The sequence below is a fragment of the Athene noctua genome, chromosome 8, assembly GCF_965140245.1.
Source record: "Athene noctua chromosome 8, bAthNoc1.hap1.1, whole genome shotgun sequence".
Taxonomy (NCBI): Eukaryota; Metazoa; Chordata; class Aves; order Strigiformes; family Strigidae; genus Athene; species Athene noctua.
In genome coordinates, this window is record NC_134044.1 from 18,700,844 (window position 1) to 18,722,966 (window position 22,123).

At 55.5% G+C, this 22,123-nt stretch overlaps 1 protein-coding gene across 1 annotated transcript; it reads left to right on the forward strand.

The window, feature by feature from the left end:
- The first annotated feature begins 13,018 nt into the window (after positions 1–13,018).
- On the forward strand, positions 13,019–21,235 carry B3GNT7 (UDP-GlcNAc:betaGal beta-1,3-N-acetylglucosaminyltransferase 7). Its single transcript, XM_074912037.1, has 2 exons — positions 13,019–13,290; positions 17,739–21,235. Exons 1-2 carry the CDS (start codon positions 13,280–13,282, stop codon positions 18,940–18,942), a joined length of 1,215 nt encoding a protein of 404 aa, XP_074768138.1. The 5' UTR covers positions 13,019–13,279; the 3' UTR covers positions 18,943–21,235.
- Positions 21,236–22,123: the final 888 nt, after the last annotated feature.

Here is a 22,123-nt window from a genome sequence, read left to right on the forward strand (position 1 = left end):
GCTGTTGCAGGCTGCTTTTCTGCCCTAAGGAGCAAGAGATCAGTTTTTTAATCATGAAGAGCTTCTGTGTCTTGTCATGAACTGATGCAATAGAGCAGCAACTGCCCCAGATATGCTGCTGTGCCTGGCTTTCTGTGCAGACCTGTGCTCTGAAACAAAGGGAGGGGAAAGCAAAGAAGCTAAAAGCTCTGGTTTGCTAGTGTAACACCAGATCGGCTAGAAAGCTGTGTTTCAGCCTGGGTCATTACCCAGCGCCATTTTTATGCATGGACTGTCTTACAGCAGCTCAAATCTGGAGTATGACCTGCACACCTTCAAGTGTATATGCACCAATTAGTTTCTATTAGGCTCTTAACCACGGAGAAGGTCATACAATAGTCTAGGTGCAGTAAGGATTAGAGCAGTATGAGACTGAGGTTGTTCCTGACAATGTAAGAATCAGGAATGGAAACTTTACCACCACACCCACTTTCAGACCTCCTTGAACATCACAAAGAAGCTGAGAAAATACCTTTGTGGCTCCGGGGCTATGTGGTTGTCTCAAATGCAAATGTAGTAGCTTAAAAGTGTCTCCTTATTTTAACTCCTTCCAACCTGAGGGAGCTTTGCACCTGCCTCAGGGTTGATAGATTACAAGAGACAGAGCAGGGGAGATGCAGGGCTCCCCCTGAGCCTCCAGAGCGCTGGCAGCTGGGCCTGGACAGGGTGGCAGGGTTTGGGTAGGAGTGCTGCAAACATATAGAGTGAGTCTTAGGGGTAGTCCTGCTTTTATTTCTTACTATTTGATCTGAGGTTCCCGTTTGTTGTTAGTGTTTTCACACGTGTTCTTGCAGCAGGGTAAAAGTGTTTGTGCAGGGTGAAGGTGCAAGGGGTGCTCAGCGTATAGGGAGGGTGCAGCTGGGGTAACCGGAGCTGCTGCGCTGGGAGACCTGCAATGTTGTGCATAGGGGGCTGCAACTGGAGATTGCCTGGAAACTCAAAACGTTAACATGATCAGTACTAGTTTGTGCTTATTTTCTTTTCCAGGCACAGTTTGATGCTAGTGTTTGTGACCCTGAGGACTAGAAATAGATTTTGTTTGTCAGGACAGCCACGGTGTCTCTCCACTCCTGTGGTTCAGGATGGGTAACTCCTACATCCTATTAGCTTCACACTGAAATTGCAAAACTTTTGATCCTCCATCTGCATAAACTTGGCCCGTGCTATACCTGTATCAGCTAAGAACTGTTACATGGGATCTGGTTTTTCCTCCACATCCACTGAACATGCAGCCCACACCAAAGACTGGGGCTGCATAAACCCAGTCCAAGTTTTCCTTTGTTACATCACCCACAGCTAATGGGATGCAAAGTAATAGTGGAACACATCCCCTCCTTGTATGGACTAATGCACCTGCCTTTTGCTCGCAGCCTTAATTTTATTTTTTCCTGCTGCACTCTTTTATGCAGGCAGATTTCTGTTGCTCCAGTGTGTTTCCTGGGTATTAGTCAGACAACTTATTCTGGCACAAAGGAGGGACTGGGTTGGAGCAGGTTAGAGCTGTCTGGCCTGGCCATGCTGGAACTAGTGACAAATAAAAGCTCTGTAAATACAGTGTACATTCTTCTGCCTCTCTCCTTCCTCCCCACATGTATCCATTCCTTTCTCAGATTATTGAGAAAAGAATCTATATTTCCTGGGTGTGAAATGTATTGGTTCTCCCTTTGCGAACTTTGAAGATAATTTTTCTGGCAGGACTGTGGCTTGGCCCGAGGCTCTGCTGCTGGATGGCTGATTCCAAGGCCAAGGGGAGCAGCGGAGACACGGGCCTCAGCCCTGTGAGTGGGCTGCAGGTGCCTCTGGATTGCTCCAGCGTACTAGGACCTAGCTGGGATGTGGGACCAGCCCAGGATGGATCTGCCTGCAGGGACAGGGCTCCCTTCCTTCCCTGCCCACCCCAGCACCCAGTGCCCTGCAAGGCTGGGAAATGAGGTCCCTCTGGGCTCTAGGTCTCCCAGGGGTCTGTATATATTTAGGCCTTATCCATCAGATGTTCCTCTGTGGCTGCCATCACCATCTTTTGGCATCAGAACATCTGGCACAGCTGCACTTGCCCCCCAATAATGGGTCTCATCCTCCCCATGCACATTCCTGTGCTAAAGGGGTGATAGGATCCATCCCCCAGCTCCTTAACAAAACCAGGCGATGGTGCAAGGACAACCAGAGAGGGAGGGAGTGGAAAAAAGCTTTGCCAGGCGTTGTTACCACCCCAGCCTGATGCAGCAGCACTTGTTCTGTGCTCCAAAGCTGCGCTCGCCGCTGCCAGTGTGCAATGGGGCTGGTGACAAACCACGTCCTTCCCCTGCACTGGGACTGTGGGACCGTTGCCACACATCACAGGGCTCTCTGTGGCTGCTGGTGGCTGGCACTCGTGTCCACGCACCAGCGGCTTGACCTCATGGCCAGAAGTGCAGCTTCTGGGTGACCTTTCCCAGGTTAAGCACAGCTTGCAAAACTCTCTTTCCTCTCTCTGGGCCTATAAATCTCAAATTCCTTTGTTGTGGCAGTTTCACTGGAGATGGGAGCTGAAGAGGGACTTCACAGCTACTGAAACCTGGCAAACACCCAGAGGGGAGGGTGGCTGCAATGCACATCTCAGCCCTTCAGATATGGCATTTCTCCCACCAAGATTTCAAGATTTCGCCTCTCTGGCCTTACTTCTGGAAGAGAACAAACAAGCCTGGCCCCAGGGCAGCATCCTTCTGCTGTTCCATCCAAGGAGAGATGCCTGGGTGAGAGTGGAGGTTTGTCAGAGAGTCGGTAGCAAATCCCAGGTGGGGATTCCCCTTGAGCCTGCCTCTTGCGGTTTTTCACAGCCAGGATTATAGGTTTTTCCCCTTTTTTCTTAGCCCTGTTCCCTCCCTCAGAGCTGGGTTTGAAGCAGGTCTGCATGCTCCGCAGGTGTAAATTAGTGCAGCTTTGACAATGCCGGTGACCCCATGACGCTGCTCAGGGTGTGAGGGTCAGCCCCTTCATGTGGTCATGCTGAGAGCTGTGATAAAGATCGACCCTGCCCTAGATGGATGGAGGGACAGATGAACACACACACACACACACTTCTGCATCTGCCATAGAGGAGTCTGTGACTGTTTTGCCAGGTAGTTTCGGTATTTTGGCAAACTGAACAGAAAATCACAGGCAAAAAAGGCAGCAAGAGGCAGGAAGGAAAGAGAGGCAGGAGATACTCATGCAACCTCGTGCACAGAGGTATCCTGTGGGTTTGTGCACATCTCTGCTGTGTCACAAGAATTTACCTTTCTTTTTGTGTCCCTTGGGACATGCACACCTTGCTGGAGAGGCTGTGACAGCTGAAAAGCCCTGGTGTTAGGCTGTGGCAGGTGGGTAAGGCTCTTTTTGGGGTATAATCAATCACCCCCCTCCCCTGCAACACCACACATAGAATTTCCCAGGCTCCAGTGCTTTACCCCAGGCCATGAGATGTAAGTCCCCGGGGAGGGCAACAAGTCCCTTTGCACAAGCAGGACGTGGTGCAGCGCAGGGGATGGTGCTGTCCCGCAGGCAGCGTGCCTCCAGCTCACTCTCTGCACAGCCCTGGCCCCGAGGAACTCCTCTGCAAGCAGATTTTCTAGTGGCTTCTCTAGTAAAAGATTTTGCAGTGTTTCCAGGTGAAGAGGTGGTTTGTACAGCGGTGCCCACCCTGCTGCCAGCTGGGAGCCAGGGAACAGAGGAGCCCCTTCTCTGCCCCCCGTCCCTGCACAGCAGACAGAGCCCCGCTGTTGCTCAGGGAAAGTTTGGTGAAGGCAGAGGGGAGGAAAAGGCTCCTGGCAGGTTTCATCTGTCAGAGCCAAGAATGGTCCCGTTAGGAGCTTGTGATCCTTTTTTTTTCTTTTCAAATACATCTATTTATTTTTTTTTAGACTGCTGGCCCTTGCTCAAAGGGACTCGGGCTGCGTGTCCATCCCAGCCGGTTGACCGCTTGCTTGCTCCTCATCCTGGCTCAGATCACACCAGGAAGGACTTTGGCTTCTCGGCCATGAAAGCCGCTCTCTTAGCGAGGGCGCGGATGTCTCCCCTTGGCCAGGAGCCTGTGCCGGCAGCGGGCGCTGGGGGGGGGGGGGGCTCGGCACGCTGGCGCTGGGAAGACTGGGGCAGTGTTTGGGGCTGAGGGCTGCTGAAAGGGCTCAGTGTGTGCTGAGCGTGAGTCACCCAGGCTGGAGGGCAGCTGGGAGCTGGCGGAGGAGAGCAGCGGAGAGCTGCTACAGGAGGGGCCGGCGCCCCAGGAAAAGGTGGCAAAATTAATATCATTAGTGTGGAGTGGAGACAGAAGGGCCTGAGGAAAGAGGGAGGCTGGGAGGTGGCGTTTCCAGGGGCAGAGGGGTGTGAGGGACCTTCATGTCACACCTGGGGAGTGTGTGTGGGGACAGGGATGGGAACAGGGAGGGAGCAGTGGAGGCTGGGTCCGTCTGCCTCCAGGTACATCGCTCAACCTTCATGTGGCTCTGAGTGTCAAGCTGAAATGAAGCCTGGGGAAGGGCTGGGAGAGCCCCGGAAGGCTTCATGGGGTCCTCAAGACAGGGACTTCAGTACCCCAGGTGCCAGCTTGCAGGGCTGGTGCTCCATCCCAGCTGGTACAAGACAGCCCTGGAGCCACCGGTTTTCTTTGGCTGTAGCTCAGGCTCCGTTTGGCTGCGTGCTTCCCGGCCTGGCCCACACACACCCAGGCGGCTGCCAGGCTGCGCTAGTACCTTACGCATCCTCGGCATCATCTCCCTGTCCCCAGGGATGTCAGCTGCTGTGACAGGCCCAGGAGGCAGCTTGTCCCCTCCCAGAGCAGGGATTCCCTAAAGGGATCTTGGCTTGGTTTGGTGACATCCCAGCTAGGACCTCTGTGTGGCTGCATGTGAGATGAGAAGTAGGGAGGATTTTCTGGTTTAGCTTCAACACAGGCATGCGGGGGAAGGTCTAGGTCCATCTCAAAAGCAAACACCCCTGCTCATGGGGGTACCAGCACCCATAGAGGGATCCTCCCTGCCATGTCTGAGGGTTAACTGTGTCCTGCTGCTTCCAGAGGCATTGTGTGCTCATATGAGACACTAGCATGTGTGAGGACACCCTCTGGGGTTCAGCTTACCCCATCCTTGGGCCCACAAGCCCTGGGGACAGCGGGAGGCTGGAACTGATATGGAGAGGGTGTGCTCAGAAATCACTCCAGTGGTGGAGGGAAATGTATTGAAGCAGATACGCTTTTTTAATGGAGTTTTAGTTGACTGAACTGCAAAGTTGATCTTTACTGAAAAGTCATGCTAAGACCTTTCCCTCTAACATAAATAACCGCAACCCAAAAGCACTGGGTCTCGCCAGCCGAGCAAAGGGGGAGGGCGGCTGATGGTTGTGGGCAGCCTGGCCACGTTCCTGTGCCTCCAGACCGACAGAAAACCACTCCAGAGGCTGGGAACAATCTTATCGGCTTACTGGCTGCCATCCCAGGACCAGTTCCTCCACCAGACCTCTGGCTTGTGGATCCGTGGGGCCCCACAGCTGAACTCCACAGCCATGTGTTCTGTGTTGGCACCACGAGCTGCTGGTGCCGGGGAGTGTCCATGCCACCTTGGCCCAAGGACCTATGGGCTTTCCATCCTGCTCTTGCTATGCTGTCCAGCTCTCCATCCTTCCCTACCTCTTCTTAAGGTTGGGCAGATCTTCAAGGTTTTGGCCCTATAAGAGTGACCTCTTAGGGTGGTGCTTTTCTGTCCTGTTGTCACCAGTGGCAGCAGTAGGATGGAGAGCAAGTAAAACATTACAGGGAGCACACTGTGATGATACAAACGGGCCGGAAGGACCCACGAGAGCCATCAGTTTGCCCCTCCACCCTGCAGCAGGAGCTAATTTCCCACGGTGAGGCAGGGATCAACCCAGCAGCGGTGTCTGGAGCCTCCCTGGACCAAGATGCTAGAAACGTCAGAGCCACAGCAGAACTGTCAGCCCGACGGATGGCACGGGGCTGTGGCTGTGCTTGCTGTGAATCAGGGCAGGAGCTGGATCCATGCATTAACTCACTGGCCATCTCAGCCCACAGCATGACTTCACCGTCGGGTGAACATCCCACCATGGAAACCAAACCTCAGGAATGCAGCTGGGCGTGCCGGCTCTCTTCTCCTCTCCCAAGGGCTCTCGCATGGCTGAAATACTCCCAGGCTAGCAAATTGCTGTTGTCACCTCTCCCACCAGCCCCCTGAGCTGGGCTGGGGAGCAGTGCCCATGCAAGGGTCATCCCCTGTGCCAGGTGGGTGCTGGCCTGGAGGTAGCACTGTGGGTGCTGGGCACTGCCCTCCTTTCTTGTGCGTGCAGACACGAGGAGCTTTTCCATGGCCTTAGTTCAGTAGCCCCAGCCAAAGAGGGGGAAAGTTGTACTCCACATACCCTCTTTCTCCCTCTCTCCACCTCTTGCTGGAGACGGACCCACCAGTGGCTGTAGCAGAGCCCAGGTTTTGGCATAGGCGGCAAACAGCAGTGGAGCAATGATTAACGATGAGCAGAGCCGCAGGGCCAGGGATGTCTGAGTCGCCTCTGCCTCCCTCCTAAACCGATTTGGCTAAAAAAGGCTAACGTGAGCGTTTCTGCGTCTGCCGGCCCGGGAGGGGGCCCGGACAGAGCTCGGGGTCTCGGCAGGCATGTGCTGTGCTGGGGCTGTATGTTTTTCCACTTGGGCTGGAGAGGGGCCGCGGGCAGGCAGCCGCTGGGCTCAGGTGACTCCTGAGCCGGCCTTTCCATCTGACTCATGAGAGACGTCGCGAGGGCTCTCCTGCCCAATGGAAAACATGTCACCCTGCAGCTTGTGGCTCCCGGTCCTGTGCCAGCCCCACAGACAGCGGGGCTCCCCGGGGCTGCGAGCGCAGCGTGCCGGCACCCCAAGCCCAGCCCTTCTCAAGCTGGAGCTGGGAGAGCGGGTCCTGTGGGCTGACACCTGACCATGCCTGCGTGTGTGGCCTGTGCCCCTGGGCATCTTTGCAGGACAGCTGGGGCAGCAAGGCTGAGCAGGACAGGCCCGTGGTCCCTGTGGCAGTCAGGAGCATCTCTGCAGGCAGGGCTGCCAGCTTCAGCGCTGGCTGCCAGCGTGACATTGGTTTTCCAAATCTCCAACCTGGGAACTTCTCCCTCCTGGTTCCCTCTCCTCCACCTTTGCTCTTCGGGAGGGTCCAGGATGCGAGCGGTGCTCTCCGGCAGCAGGATGGGCCCTTCCCTTCCCCTCCTGGAGCTAAGCACACCAACATCCTCCTCCTTCCTTTCTGGCTCTGGCAGCACCAGCGTGTCCCTTCTCAACCCTGCTTTTCCTAGGCTTTTGCCATCCCTCTAGGTTTTCTCCATCTTCATGGGCTTGTTTTCCCCAGTGCCCGGATGTCATCCTAAGATTCATGGGGCAAACCTAGACCTCGGGGCTTTTTATGTGAGGCTGAATTGAGTAAGTAGAGAGGGGGAAACTGAGGCACGCTGGGGTAAGAACTTCTTGCAGGGGCACACTGGGCTGGGAGAGACAAGTCAGGGCCCCTGGCTCACTGTGTCCAACCACAAGACTGTTCACATCACACCGCAGAGGCAGCCCCACAAGCTGTCTTCTCCCCCCATGCCCGCTGCCAGAGCCACAGCGTCGGGCTCCCCCTGCTCCTTTGGGAAGGGAAATGTTTTCCCTTTCCCCTCCCTTCCCTGCTCGCCAGCTTGAGTCCTGTTTCCCCCGCGTGCTGCCGCCAAGCGCCTCTGGAACTGCTGGAAAAAGCATAAAAGGCCTGGGCAAGGCTGCAGTGAGGGTTACTCACAGTCACAGCTGGATCCAGCTGCTGATTTAAAGCAACAGCACGGCCAAACCGGGCTCCCCAGGAGACCTAGGCATCCCAGGGGCACAAATCCCCCGGGGAGAGGAGGCAGCGTCCTTGCGGGGCAGCAGCCCCCAAGCTGGAGGGGAGCCTTTTCACTGGGGAAGCTGAGGAAGTGGCATCCCCAGGAGGCAAACTCTTGGGTGGATCCGGCCCCAGGAATTTGCTCCTCCAGGTTTGCTGAGCACTTTAACCTGCCCTGCTCCTGCGGCTCCCGGCACAAAGGCCAGGGCAGCACTTTGGTGCCAGCCCCATCTCCTGTCCCACCGGGGGACACGGCTGCTACAACATCACCGACACCATGCCCTCACCCTGTCCCCTGCCTTGCCCCAAGCCCGGGGCACTCGGGTCTCCCCCCATCCTCCTATTCCCCAACATTGTGGCTGTGGGGTCCGTGTCCCCCCTCCCCGAGCACTGTGCTCTCATGGGGTGGCCCAGAGGCAGGTTGGGACTGCAAAGGGCAACAGCAGCCTGGGGACCTCCAAGCTGGGCGGGGGCTGGCCTGGCCATCACCCTTCCCTCCTCCCCTGTTTTTGGAAGCAGTCATGCAGATCCTGGGGGGGTTTGATTCAAAGCAGGGCAGCGGGTGCTGCTTTTGGCTGAGGCTGGAGGTGTTTCAGCAGCCTCTGGTGTTTCAGTGTGAGGCCGATGGAGCCGGAGGGAGAGCCTGGCTTTGGGAAGGCAGAAAACCTCCTCCCACCTCTGCCTGGGAGCCCAACTCTGGAGAGGCGCTGAGATGGAAAGGGCCACGGGGCCCTGGGGTTAAAGTCTAAAATAACTCACCCCACACTCAGCATCTGGTTTATGGCCCTGTTAATGATGGGCAAGCAGAGAGAGAGCTTTGTGCTAGGGGTGGCTGTTTTTCCTGGCATCTCACATCAGGTACATATTTGCCTCAACTTCTAAGCTGGTGGCATTCACCCAGCAATAAACCAGGATAATTATTAATCCTAACCACGCGGGGGGCTTTCTCTGAGCAAGGACTGGGCTGGAGGTGGCAGTGCCAGTCCCTGGTCATAGCCCCCAGCATCCCACGTGGGAGCAGCGGTGACGAGCAAACCTCTCCGGATTAGTCTCTACCTGCCAGCACAGCCCCAGCACCATCATGAAAGGTGCTTAGAGAACAAATGTGCTAAGAGAAAGGAACGTTCCCTGTCCTATCGCATCCAGGATGTTTGCCCACAAGTGCCTGCAAAGTCCTGACGCAGTGCAAGTCTGGCTCAGCTAAACAAATAGCAGCCTTGGCCTCCCTCCCCAGCCCCGGGGTACGTCACAGGTGCGTGGTTTATCAAAGGAAAACCTAAATGTGTGACCACCCAGTGCTACCGGTCTCGGGTCAGGCTGAGCCCTTGGTACCGCTCCAGGCGCTCGGAGGTTTGGGGAGAAGAGGGCTGGTTTGGGTGTCCCCACAGGGCGACGGGACCTTGGCGTGTGTGGGAAACCCAGCCCAAGAACGAGTGGCCAGGAGGTGTGAGCATCTCCAGGAGAAGGGATGAGACTTTATTCTGTGTATGTATAATTTGCTGGAATGGAAAGAAATCAGAAAACAACACCAAAAAACCCACAGCAAAGAAACCAGGGCAGCTTTTCCCTGTGAAACAAAACCCAAACCATCAGTGGGAAAACATTGGCTGGGTCAATCTGCCACAAGCCAGTCTTCTGGGATTAAATAAACTTCATCAAAAAAGCTCACTTCTTTCTTTGTACTCATTTTTTTCATAAAACATTTTAATTCAGGTCCACTTTGAAATGAAAAGAGGCTTCTTGAAACAAAAAAAGCACTGTGGTTTGCTTTGAGAACATCTAAATGAGCCATTTCAGCATCGCCCCAGTCCTTGCCCTTTCCCTTTGCCCAGACAATGCCCCGTAGCCCCGTTAGATGTCAGCTCCAAAGCCTCGTGTCCCCACAAGTCACTTGTGCCCATCTCCGGCGGTGACCCTGGGAGGGATGCTTGGGTGAGAAGCAAGTGTGTGGCACTGGTACTGGCCGTCTCCAAATGGATCCTGGGAGCTGGTGGCCAAGGACGTGGCTGCTGTCATCAGGAGCTGATGTCACCCCGGCCATGACTTGGGTGTCACTTGCATTACCTTCCCTTCTGCATCCCCATACAATGCAACAATAACATGCCTGGGTGTTATTTCTTGCAGGTCTTCTGCCAGCTCTCATGGGACTGCGGCGGCTCAGCATGCCTTGAAATGTCACTAGCATTGTGCCAGGCAAAGAAGTTTGGCTTTTCCGTGCCCAGTCAGCACCTGCCACTCAAGAGCCTTTCCCTGAACACCTGCAGCTCTGCCAATGGTGCCAAAAAGGTGCCTCCGAATTTCAGTCTGATGGCTTAGACCTAAGAAAATAAGGGCACTGGGTGCTGCAGCGAAGGAGTGGCAGGGCAACAGATCCAGCTGCTTTGCTGAAGGCAGAGCTGGGCAGGAACAGCAGGGATCTGCTGATGGCTGGGTCTGCCTGTGGTGAAGTGATGCTGCCCTCAGCTTCATTTTTGGGTGAACATAAAAATTCAGGTTTCTCTTTTTTCAGGTTTCACTCTCAACAGAGGTGTTGTGGCTGCTTGGATAAAAGCCATTCTTGCTGGCCACTGGAAAGAGGCAAGGAAAAGGTGTGTGGAGGATTTTAAGAAAAAAAAAAAGCTTTCAGTTTTGTTTTAGTCTTCCTGATGTCTTTCTGCTTTCTCAGGGTGAATGTGGAGAACATGAAAGCTTGGATTTATCCTAAACTTTTCTATGTAATGATGAAGAAAATGTAAAAAATGATGCTTCATCTTAAGATTCAGCCTTGAAACAGAGCTGGCAGTGCCAGGGATGCCAAGGACAGTGCCTATCTCTCTCATTAGTAGCCCCAGACCTGACACTATTTGAATCTTTAATGACTATCAGAAGTAAAGCTTTGCGCAGCCATCACTCCCCAGGTCTCACACAGTGGGATGTGCATCTCTCCCACACAGAGGGAGGTGGGAACGGACGGGGTCTGCCTGCACAGAGGGGGTTAGAGCCATAACCCTGCACAGCAGCACGGAGACCATCCGGTAAAGCTCGCAGTCCTGCCGCTTTCCTGCACGGAAGCAGGCGTTGGAGAGGCGGGAGCCTGGGAGCATGGCTGGCAGAGTTCCCTGCCGCAGGCTGCCGGGAGCCCTCCTCGCCCCGCAGCAGTGCCATTGCCACGCCGGAGCTGTACAGCCCACGGGCACGCTGCATCACGGCCAGCCCTGGGCTTGCTGGCCCACTGTGCTGATGCTGGGGGGACCCAGCGAGCCCCGGGAGCCTGTCGCACACCCACAGCATCTGGGTGTCCCTACGGGTGGAGTAAAACCCAGCAGGGATGCTGCCGTCCCTGTCCCCATCGTGGTCTCAGGGCATGTTGCAAGGAGGAGGTGGTGGCTGCACTTTTGGGGCTTTGATGTTCACATCCATTTGTGCCTGTTTGTGAAGGGGATGTTCTCCAGTGGGGTCCCCATGAGCCCCTCTTTGCAGAGTGGGGTGAACTCCCAGCCATGGCAGCCCTGTACTACAGGGATGAGAGGAGCCCTTCTCACATCCTGCTCTGGTCAATATGACACTCAGTGTGATTCTTCTTTCTCTGTGCATCTCACAGCCACGATTTTCTTGTGGCCATGAGTTCAGAAGATACAGAGTTTCCTATGGGCAGCAGGAACAGACTAGAAAGGAATCAGGGAAGGTGCGTAGGGACCTGTGGTGGTGATAAGGTTGTGGGGTGCTGCAGAGCTGGTGCAGCCTGTTTGGGCAGTGTTTCCAGGGGAGCTTTCACAGCCCCCAGGACGCAGAGCTGCAGGGCATCTGGGAAAGCAATAAGCCAAGATAAGGAGAAGCAGGTCTGGAGGAAGCAATGCAACTTTCCTCCCCAGAATGAGCTGGATTTGGGGTTTTCTGGGAGCAGGGCCAAATGCTGTTTGAGTAGCAGAGGTTGCATGGGTCCCAGTGTGTGTCCAGCCTCGGAACAGAAGAACCTTTCTCATGACAAGCTCAGTGTGTCCAGAGGTTTGTGAAAGCTGTGGGAGACTGGCCCTCAGCACTCGTGCAAAATGCAGAGGGGCTGCAGGGAAAGGAATATATCTGCTGGGCAGGAAAGGAAATATCCCAAAGGATTTCCTGCAGGTTTCCCAGTGTGGCTTTGTAATTGACATGAGTGGCTGGTGGGGATAGGAGGACGACAAAAAGGGAGACATCATAAATGAGGAGACTGATTTTCATGGCTGAAAAAGCCCCTCAACTGAAATGCTACATTTAAGAGGAAAGGAAGGTCTTAAATCCGCTTCTCAATGGGCAGTGGGATGTCCCATGCTGCAGCAGGGATGCTGGTGAAACACTGCTCTGAACCAGGGCTGAAGGTAAAGTTTGGAAGGACACCTCACCTGCCTGTGGTGCTGGTGGAAATTCAACCCATGACCAGGTCCTGGCATGCCGAGCGGGCACCATCCTGCAGCAGCAACCCTTTCTCTCGACCCCCTGCACCCCCAGGTGAGGTGTGGGTCCAGGAGATGTGTGGGGCCTGGGTAGAGCGTGGGGGCCTGGTGAGGTGGGAGTCCTGGGCAGTGTTGGTCCCAGGTTCTGGGAGAAGTGTGGGTCCAAGGAGCGGGGGGGGGGGTGGGGGGTGGGGGGTGGGGGGGTGTCCCAGGAGAGGTGGGGGGCCCAGGTAAGGGGGAGATTCTGGATAAGGGGGAGGGTGTCCCAGGAGATGTGGGGGTCCATTGCTCCAGGGATCCCAAACCGTGCTGTGCACAGAGGCAAAGCTGGGATCTCAGTGTCCTCATGAAAAACTGGGGTTGGGCCCCAGCTCCCTTTTGGGATTCATCCCAAAGTGACCTGCTGGGAGGCGGGGGCAGAAAAGACCCACATTTCTTTTCCAGAGATCAAATCCCAGCTGCCGAAAGCACCTCTCCTGGTGAGCGCTGGGATCTCCTTCCCGTATGTAGGATCCTTTACAATTACCAGCCCATAGCTGTTAATTTGTTAATTTGCAATTACCAGCCCGTGGCAGCTCTAACGCCCCCCAGAGAGGGCACTGTGCCCGGGGGTGCAGAAGACCCTGCGGGGTGCTGCAGTGGGAGCTCCCAGCTCCTGGTGGGTGTCCCATCAGCAGCGGGGAAGGTGTCCAGGGGGAAGTGTGGGGTGTCACCCTTAAACTCCTCGGGGCAGTGCTGGGGAGCCTCTGTCTGCTGGTGCGGCTGAGGGGGCGACGGAGGGGCAGGGCAAGAGTTAACCTACCTGCTCTGCCATCCCTCTTGGCTCCACCTCGGAGACCGAGGGGAGGGAAAAGGGAAAAAGTAGGGGGAAAAAAAAAAAAAAAGAAGAGGAGGAGGAAGAGGAAGAGGGCAGAGAGAAGCGCCCGGACCGCGGGCAGCCCGGCCAGCAGCGGAGCGGCCGCCCGTCCCACTCCCAGCATGTTCCAGTGGTGAGTGACTGCGGGGAACGGGGACCCCCAGCCCCGCTCCTGCCCCGTCTGAGACCCGGGTTCCCCTCCCCTCCTCTCCGCTCCCGCCGCCCGGCACCGCTGTCCCGGCGCTGCGCCCTGCCTGGAGCCGGGGGGGTGCGAGGTCCCCCCGCCACCGGGTCCGTCCCGAGGGGTGCCCCGGGGTCGGCTGGCAGGGAAGGGGCAGCTTTGGGGGGCAGAGTGCGCATGGGGAAGGGACAAAAGGACGGCGGCTGTCCCCTGTCCGTCGTCCCCATCCCAGGAGCGACGCTCCCCCCCACTCCGGCTCTGCAGAGGGCTCCCAGGCGAGGCTTCCACCCCCGTCCCCGGGCCGGGGTACCCCGGGGAAGGGTCTCTGGGGTGTCCGCTCCCAGCGCAAACCTCGCCCCATCCCGGGGGCACCGGGCAGGGGCTGGTGGTCAGTCCCCCGCCTCCCCGGGGGTGCCTTTCCCAGCACTTCCCTGCGAAGGGCTGGCTCGGGTGCTGGGGCCTGGGGGCAGCCAGACCTGTCCCGTGGGGTCCCTGTCCCGTGGGGTCCCTGTCCCACGGCAGCGCCAGCCTGGGGGCAGATGCCCGCGGCGGGGCAGGGAAACCTCCAGGGTTTCGGCTCTTGTCTCTTCCCCGCCCTGTGTTTTACCGCCTTGTATTTAAACCAGGCGTCTTTTTGTAAGAAAGGGCCGTGTCCCCGCACACCCCGGGACCGGGGACAGACGTCGCAGGCTGCTCTTGGAGACATTTGGGTGCTTCTGCCCAGCATCTGCTCCCAGAGGAGAGCCCCCCTGGCACTGCCAACAGAAAGGGCTCTCTACTGGCGGTGCCTCCGCCGGCTCGGTGACTGGCTCTAATTGAGGGGCCAGAAAAATCCAGACAAGTAGATAACCCTGGCCGATGAAGGAGGTTTTCATGCGGATCAAAAGTGGCTGTGTGCCTCTCCAGGGACCGGGGATGGAGAGCCCCAGTCTCCCGGGGCCTCGCCCGCCCTGCAGCATCGCCACCTGAAAGGGAAACTGCCCACCCCTAATTTGGGGATTTATATTTAACCGCCGGCGGTGTGTGGCCGTCTCACAGGGAGGCTTTTGAGCTTTTCCTGGTGGAGAGAAGGGAAGAGGAGGAGCGGGTTGGGACCTTTTCAAAGCGCTCTCGATGGCACCGACACCGGCGGATGGGGCGGTCGGTCTCGGTTGGCACCGGCGGGCGCCCGGCCGGGGCGCGGGGGCTGCTGCCGTCCTCGGGCCCTGCGGCGCCGGGTGCCCCGGGCTCCTGGGGACGCTGGCAGGGACAGGCTGGGGGTGACGCCCCAGAGCAGGGTGCAGGGGCTCCGCACTGTGATTTCTCTGTGATGGCAGCCAACCCGAAGCGCCTCCCTCGCCTCCTGCAGAGCCGCGGTTCTTGGGGTCTCCAGAGAGCAGGACCCGGTTTCTCCCCCCTTAAGTACGTCCCAGCTGAGGAGACCGCAGAGCAGAAAGACTCGAGATCAGAAGCGATCCACACATGATTGTTAGTCTTTTGGCCCCCAAAATCCTTAGTTTGATGTAGGAATCGCCTGCGGCTGTGGCTCAGGGTGCCCCCAGGTCCAGTCGCTTTCCTGCCAGTGAGGGATGGGGTTTCTGCAGGGCAGGAGGTGGCCGCGGGGCTCCAGGTTCCTGCGGGACCCGATGGTGCCCCTGTGGTTGGCCGAGTCAGACTTAGAGGAAAAATCCAAACCTGATTTTTGTAACAAAACAAAAATTGAACGTTGCACCGGTGGGAGATGGGAAACGGTGTCTACTGAAAGAAGGAGGAATACGTTTCTGTGCTGTTGTGTAACACGTCACCGATATACCCAGCTGTACCCAGGCTACCCAACCCTCCAGCTCTTACTAAAGACAGAGCTCTCCCCTCAGCCCCAGGGCAGTGGCTTCGGCCTGGCCTGAAATAAAAACCCAAGGAGGGTAAATCTGTGGCAGAAGAGTGCCAAGGGTGGGACTCATCCATGCCAGCTACCAACAGCCCTACTTATGCACATTTTAAAAAATTATATAATTTTTTAAAATTCTATCCCCTGCCCATAGCTTCTGGGGGACCTCTGGCCATCCTTTAGAGTGGGTATTTAATCATGGGTTGTCCCTGGGGTGGTGGGAAGTGCAAGGATGGGGTGTCAAGATGGGATTGGTGCAACTGGGGTTACTATACAGGGTGACCGGGCTTATTTCTGCTGCAGTGCCATTTATTGATGAGGTGAAAGGTTTTAAACATCGCTGAGCTGTGCAGGAGTTAAAGTTGTATTGGGACTGAAGGATTTCTAAGAATAAGCTCAGAGCTGTGCAGCCAGGGCTGGAGAGGGTTAAGGGAATGGTGAGATCTAATCAGAACTGCTCCCTCATCAGTCTCAGATGAGTGGCCACATATAAAACCTGACGGGGAATATCTATCCATTTACCCGTAATTACTTATTTCCACGCTCGCTCTCACAGTCCACGCTAGTGATCACAGTTTTCTCACGTAAACATGGGGCTGAAAAGTTCTTTGTGCTTGAGGGTGAAGCCAGAGACAGGAGCTCCCAAAAGCTCCTGGTCCTCCTGCTTCCCATTCGGGGCTCCTGCGTTTCAGGGTGGCTGGAGTTCCCAAGTGCAATGCTGTCCCCTGCCCTGGGAGCCCGAGGGAATATAGGGTGTCCCACCAAGCAGGTGCTTTGATGCAGCTTCTTCAAAACCCCAGCAGCTTCCTAGTGGCACTGGTCACAGTCTGGCTCCCAGGGCCAGGAGTTTCAAGGCTTTTTTTTTTTTTTTTTTTTTAATTCTATTTGGAAATTACTTGGGTTAAATGTTTCAGATCTCAACCCCAAGCTCCTTTTCAGGACTATCCCAAAGTGAAGGTGTCATCTGCTTGGTAGAGATGATGTTGGATTTTTCTGGCTCTAACAGGGAGCGGGAGGCTGAGGATTGTCCCTGATGGGTGGCTCCCAGCCTGGGACGTGCTTCTGCCACCAAGAGTACAGGCGCAGGGGAGACATGAGACCAGTGCCACATCCATCTCCTTTGGCTCCTCAGCTGAGGTCCCTGTCACCTGCCAGCAGGGAAAGAGGCTCCAGGGGCCACCCAGTACCTCATGTATCCCCTCCACGTGGGAGCAGCTGGAGATGGGGCTGCCCTTGGGAAGCCGTTGGGACCCCGATGGGCACACAGACTCCAGCTGCCACCCCCTGTGCCCAGTGCTCATTTGCACGAGGAGATTGCCCAAGGCAGCTGGAGCAAGCAGGACTGCGGCAGGAGGAAATTGGTGCAGATGTGCCAGCTGTGGAGGGGAGCCAGGCACTCAGGGGTGACATAACACAGATGGGCAGAGCAGGCAGTTCCCCTTCCCCACGGCAGCAGGGTGAGAAACCCACCTTTAACTGTGTGGAAAAGCAGGTTGGGGTGTATTTGGTGCATCAGTAATCTCTGAGTGCAGCCTTCCTGCTGTCCCAAGGACCGCAGGAGTATCCCGCTCAAGCTCCTGCAAGCCCCAGGGTTTGTCCCATGAGCCAGCAGCTTCCCGGGGCGATGGGTCTGCAGCAAGGGAGAGCAGCAGGATGGCCCCGCTGTGGCTGGGACTGATCCACCACCCCCAGTCCTCTGCACACCCTGGACATGCTGATACCTGGTTAGCTGCAGGCTGGGAAAATCTGCCCACGAATCTGCAGTGAATCCGCTGTTCCTTATCACTGCAAAGCAAAGCAATGGGTCCTGAGGGCTGGCCAAAATGCCCAGCACTGCCCCCAGAAATGCTGGTTCCTGAAGTGGTTGCAGGGTTAGGGATATCTTTTCCCTACTGAATCTTGAAGATCGTCTCAAATGGCAATTTTTTGTCCTGATCTGCCGTTTTGAAATGAAATGGTGATGCCTGTTTTGTGTTGTCTCCCATGGTCTTCCTGGCTCTAGTTTCTCAGTGTTGTGTAACCTGTGATGCCAGTCTAGGGGTCATGGGCAGCACATCTGTGTTTTGGAGGTAACATTTCCATGGAAAAGTTAATTCCCTGCTGCTCTTGTCCTAAACTGCAATTTTCAGATGGCTGAAACAAGGGTTTCCCTTGGGACTTTTCTCCAAACCAGCTGCTTTGCTGAAGTTCTCGTCCTGACTTCATTTCTCTTTCTTGACCCATTTTCTTCATGAATTTTTCCCAGCTCTTTACACAGATATGGGGGTACCAGATGACACTGTGGCCACCTGCCACATGCCCTGTGCCTGTCCCTGTGGTTAAATGTGGCCCCAGATCCGCCTCACAAGTGGGATGCAGGTGGGAAGAGTGTGCATGGAGGTGTCCCACAGCTCTTCCCACAAGGCTGCTGCCCGCCCAAAGGTGATAGGACACAGATTATGAGCATCCCATGATCTCCAGGAGGTGCTGTTGCAGACAAGTCTCTCACAGTCTGCAGTTTCCTCTCCTTAACGCTCCTGTCTCATCCCTTTAGGAAGAAGACCATCTACAAAACGGTTTGCCTCTCCTTCTTGCTGGTGATCACGGTGACGGTGCTGCAGCGGGGAATGGCCCCCAGCCAGTTCATGCAGGGCCAGCAGCAGAAAGAGCTGCCCCCTCCAGAGCCCCTGAAAACACAGAAGAGAGACAATTCCTTCTCCATCACCAGCACTTTCTGGAAAAGCAAGAAGGAGAAAGCTCCTGTGAAGGAGGAGGAGAGCGTGACAGCGAAGCAAGCCAAATCCTGGGATGTCACCACTACCAACTGCTCAGCCAACCAGAACTTCAGCAAGGTGGACTGGTTCAAAGGGCTGGAGCCCAACTTTCAGCAGTTCCTGCTTTATCGGCACTGCCGCTACTTCCCCATGCTGATCAACCACCCCGAGAAATGCAGCGGGGATGTCTACCTGCTCATCGTGGTCAAGTCTATCATCACGCAGCACGACCGCCGCGAGGCCATCCGGAGGACCTGGGGCCAGGAGAAGGAGGTGGAGGGCAAGAGGATCAGGACGCTATTCTTGTTGGGCACAGCCTCTAAGGAAGAGGAGAGAGCCAACTACCAGAAACTGCTGGATTATGAGAACCACATCTATGGAGACATCTTGCAGTGGGATTTCCTGGACAGCTTCTTCAACCTCACTCTCAAAGAGGTCCATTTCCTGAAGTGGCTGAACATCTACTGCGACAACGTCCGCTTCATCTTCAAAGGTGACGACGATGTGTTCGTGAGTCCCAGCAACATCCTGGAGTTCCTGGAGGACAAGAAGGAGGGAGAGGATCTCTTTGTGGGGGATGTCCTCTACAAAGCCAAGCCAATCCGGAAGAAGGAGAACAAGTACTACATCCCCAGTGCCCTCTACAACAAAAGCAACTACCCACCCTATGCAGGGGGTGGGGGCTTCATCATGGATGGACCCCTGGCCAAGAGGCTGCATAAGACCTCGGAGACGCTGGAGCTGTACCCTATTGACGACGTCTTCCTAGGGATGTGCTTGGAGGTCCTTAAAGTATCACCTGTTGGGCACGAGGGCTTCAAAACTTTTGGCATTGTGAAGAACAAGAACAGCAAGATGAACAAGGAGCCATGTTTTTTCCGGAGTATGTTGGTAGTTCATAAACTGCTGCCTCCAGAGTTGCTCCAAATGTGGGACTTGGTCCATAGTAACTTGACATGCTCGAGAAAACTCAACGTCCTTTAGCTCAGTCTCTCTGGAGAGCTGGGACTGGAGGGGCCGGGACAACCCATCCCTGCTCCGGGGTGGGGTGAGCCTCTGCTGGTGGCACACAAATCCTTCAGGGGCAACTCTCTCCGGGGCAAGGAGGGCAGAGACACTGTGCTCGCGGGCAGGGTTTGCGATAGTGTTTGTTCCTGTACTGTAATGTGGTTCGCTTATCTCCAGCTGGGTTGGGGGTTGCTGAAAAAAAGAGAAAAAATAAGAAAAACACAACAAATCTAGCACAGAATGAGAGAGAGAGGGTAGATGCATTTGTGTACTAGAGGCTTTAGGTACCACATCCACTGGAGCCTGATGAACGGTGGGGTGGGGGGAAGCAGAGAGGGATGTGGCACAGGCATTTTTTTTTTTTTGGAGATGTTCAGGGTCTGGCTATCCAGGGAAGCTGCTCCAAGGGAGTTGAGCAGTTTACAAGTGCATGAACACCCCATGCCTCAAAAGTCAAGGGGATTTTATTTGTTATCTCAAATTTCTACTCCATGCAAGGTTTTAGTGACATTGACCCTGTGCGCATTGGGTTCACCCCTGCTAAAGTCCTCTCTGTGTCCCCACTGTGCGGCTGGGGAAAGAGCTCTCCTCTGAGACCAGGCCTCATCAGCCCTGAGCCCCTGTTAAGAGTTTCAGTCAGGCAGTTGGGGATTGGGGTCTTTGTCCCTGACAGAGTGTCCCAGATGATGGTGGCTCCCAGCACCAGCCCAGGCTGTGCTTGGCTCCCCAGCCCCTCTGTGGCCTTGCTGTGCGTGCACTCAGAGGAATGTACCCAAAATTCCTCAGGGATTTATTCCTCCTGTCAGGAAAGGGAAGGGATGAGGCAGGCTGCCCTTGCCCACAGCCAGGGAAGTGACAGAGAAACTTGGTTGGCCCCAGCTAGAGTGGCCCAGGGGCTTATCACCTCAACTTGGGTGCAGGCACCCCAGGGGTCTGCTGCAGGGACACCCTCTCCTTGCAGCAGGGCTGCCCTGGTGGGGTAACTTCGGAGGGGGACAACAGCCCCCAGTGATCCTGGCCATGGCTAATTTGGGCTCAGCCCTGGTTTTGCAGCGAGCACAATGCTCCAGGACAGGCTGGCAAGCATCAGTCCCACTGTGGAACAGGGTCCAGGGTGAAGGAGGGCTGGTGTTTCACGCCACATCTGCTCCTCTCAGGGTTGTTGTGGTGTTTATTCTACAGGATGAGGCCCAGAAGCATGACAGGGAGTGGTATCACGAGACATAGCCCTTTTTCTTTGGGCTGAAATGGTCACTGGAGTTGTCGAGGGGAGCCCTGAGCCCGCTGCTGTGGTAGAACCCACCCCGACACAGAGGCACACGGTCACACAGGGGCCACAGATGCTATCCAGCCACCGACTGCAGACATGAGCGAAGCCACGGGCATGTGCAAAGCCACATGTGTGCACCCGCACCGGTGTGCCAGCTCCCAGAAACAGGCTCTGTGCATGCAGATGTCCTCATGCACAGGGCTTGGAGGCCCAGATGTCCCTGCGGGCGGGTGGACCCGCACAGCCACATCCATGGCCCTGACCATCCACAGCGAAACATGGCATGTGCACTCAACTCTCTCTCCCTCTTTGGTGCCAGACATTGAAAGCAAAAAATTTCAACTACCTCAAAGGTCCCCCTGTGCAGTGCCTTTTTTTTTTTCTTTCCTTTTCTTAATGTGTTTTGGAAATGGGCCCGTTTCATTTTCTCCAAGTCTGTATGTTCCCCAGGTTAGAAAGCAAACAAAAAAAGGGCATCAAGCAGCCAAAAAAGGCACCCTCATGCCAAGCCACACCACTTCTCGGCAAATGTCCCTCGTCTACTTAGACGAGATGCAAATTTGAAGAGGAGGAAGAGAAAGAGCCCCTTACTGCCCAGGGTTCAGCAGTTGGTACTGGGGCTGGCAGCAATACTGTGAAATTTGATTTATGATGCACCCAGTGGCACTGTGTCCCTGGGGCAAGTGCTGGCAGCACAGGGCAGAGCCCTGAGGGCACTTTCAGTGCCTGCTGGGCTTAGACAGCACACAACACTCCTTCGTTTTCCCGTCCCCTCCCTCCCTCCAATGGGAGCGAGTTCAGAAATACTTTTCAAATTGACACCTCCATAATTTATGTCAGGTGCAGTACATTAGGCTGTATATTTATCCTATATGCAGGGACAGCTCTTGCTCTCCATAGCAATGTGTACAGCGAGCCAGAGCTGTGTGCAGAAATCTCTCAGTATTGCTTTTCACCTGGTGGGACCTGTACAGAGAAACCTTGTAGATTTGGTGAATATTCTAGTTTCTAAATAAAGGTTAAAAGAAGAAGGGGAAGAAAAATAAAACACCAAAAGCCCTCACCTCGTGTCTTTGCTAGCGGGTTTGTGCTGGCCAAGGCAGCCTGGCTGGTTGGGAATGGAACCTGGTTATGTGCTGCAATGGCAAAACTGGGCATCTGGGGGCTGCGGCTGCCCTGCTTCAGCTTGGCACAGATTCCTTGTGGAGCCTGGCATGGTGTTTTAACAAGGGATGAAGATAATCTTCTCTCTTCCATGCACTCCTTCAGCTGCATTTCAAACCCAGCCAAACCTCAGATTGTCCTGGCACTCCGCTGCAAGGAGCTCCTCACCTCACTCCCCGTGGGAAGGCCTCTTTGGCAGGTTTGGAACTCGCCTTTGTCAAACACCCTCTTCCTTGTGCTGAAGGAGTTTGCCACCTTGCTGTCCCTTGTCACCCTCTCCATAGCAGGACTTATCTTTTTCCCCTCAACCAAGGCACCACCACAGGGTGACACATTCCTTGGCCATGGCGCAATGGGATACACACACCCCATGGGTCAGCAGTGACCCCAGAGCAGAGCGAGCCATGGCTGCAGGGACAAACCTGCATCAGGTTTGCACCTGGCTGGACTGAAGAGAAGGAAAGCCATGGATGAGCCCGTGTGTTTTCCCTCAGTGTTTGGGCATTGAGGGCTCTGTTTCTGGGGATGGCACCTGGCTTAGATGCTCAACATGGTGATGGGGAGCGGAGGGGCCAGCAAAGGGCACCAGGACATGGTTCTGCTTGAGCAGATCCAGAGGAGGCCATGAAGATGATCAGGGGGCTGGAGCACCTCCCCTGTGAGGACAGGCTGAGAGAGCTGGGGAAGAGAAGGCTTTGGGGAGACCTTAGAAGAGCCCCAGAA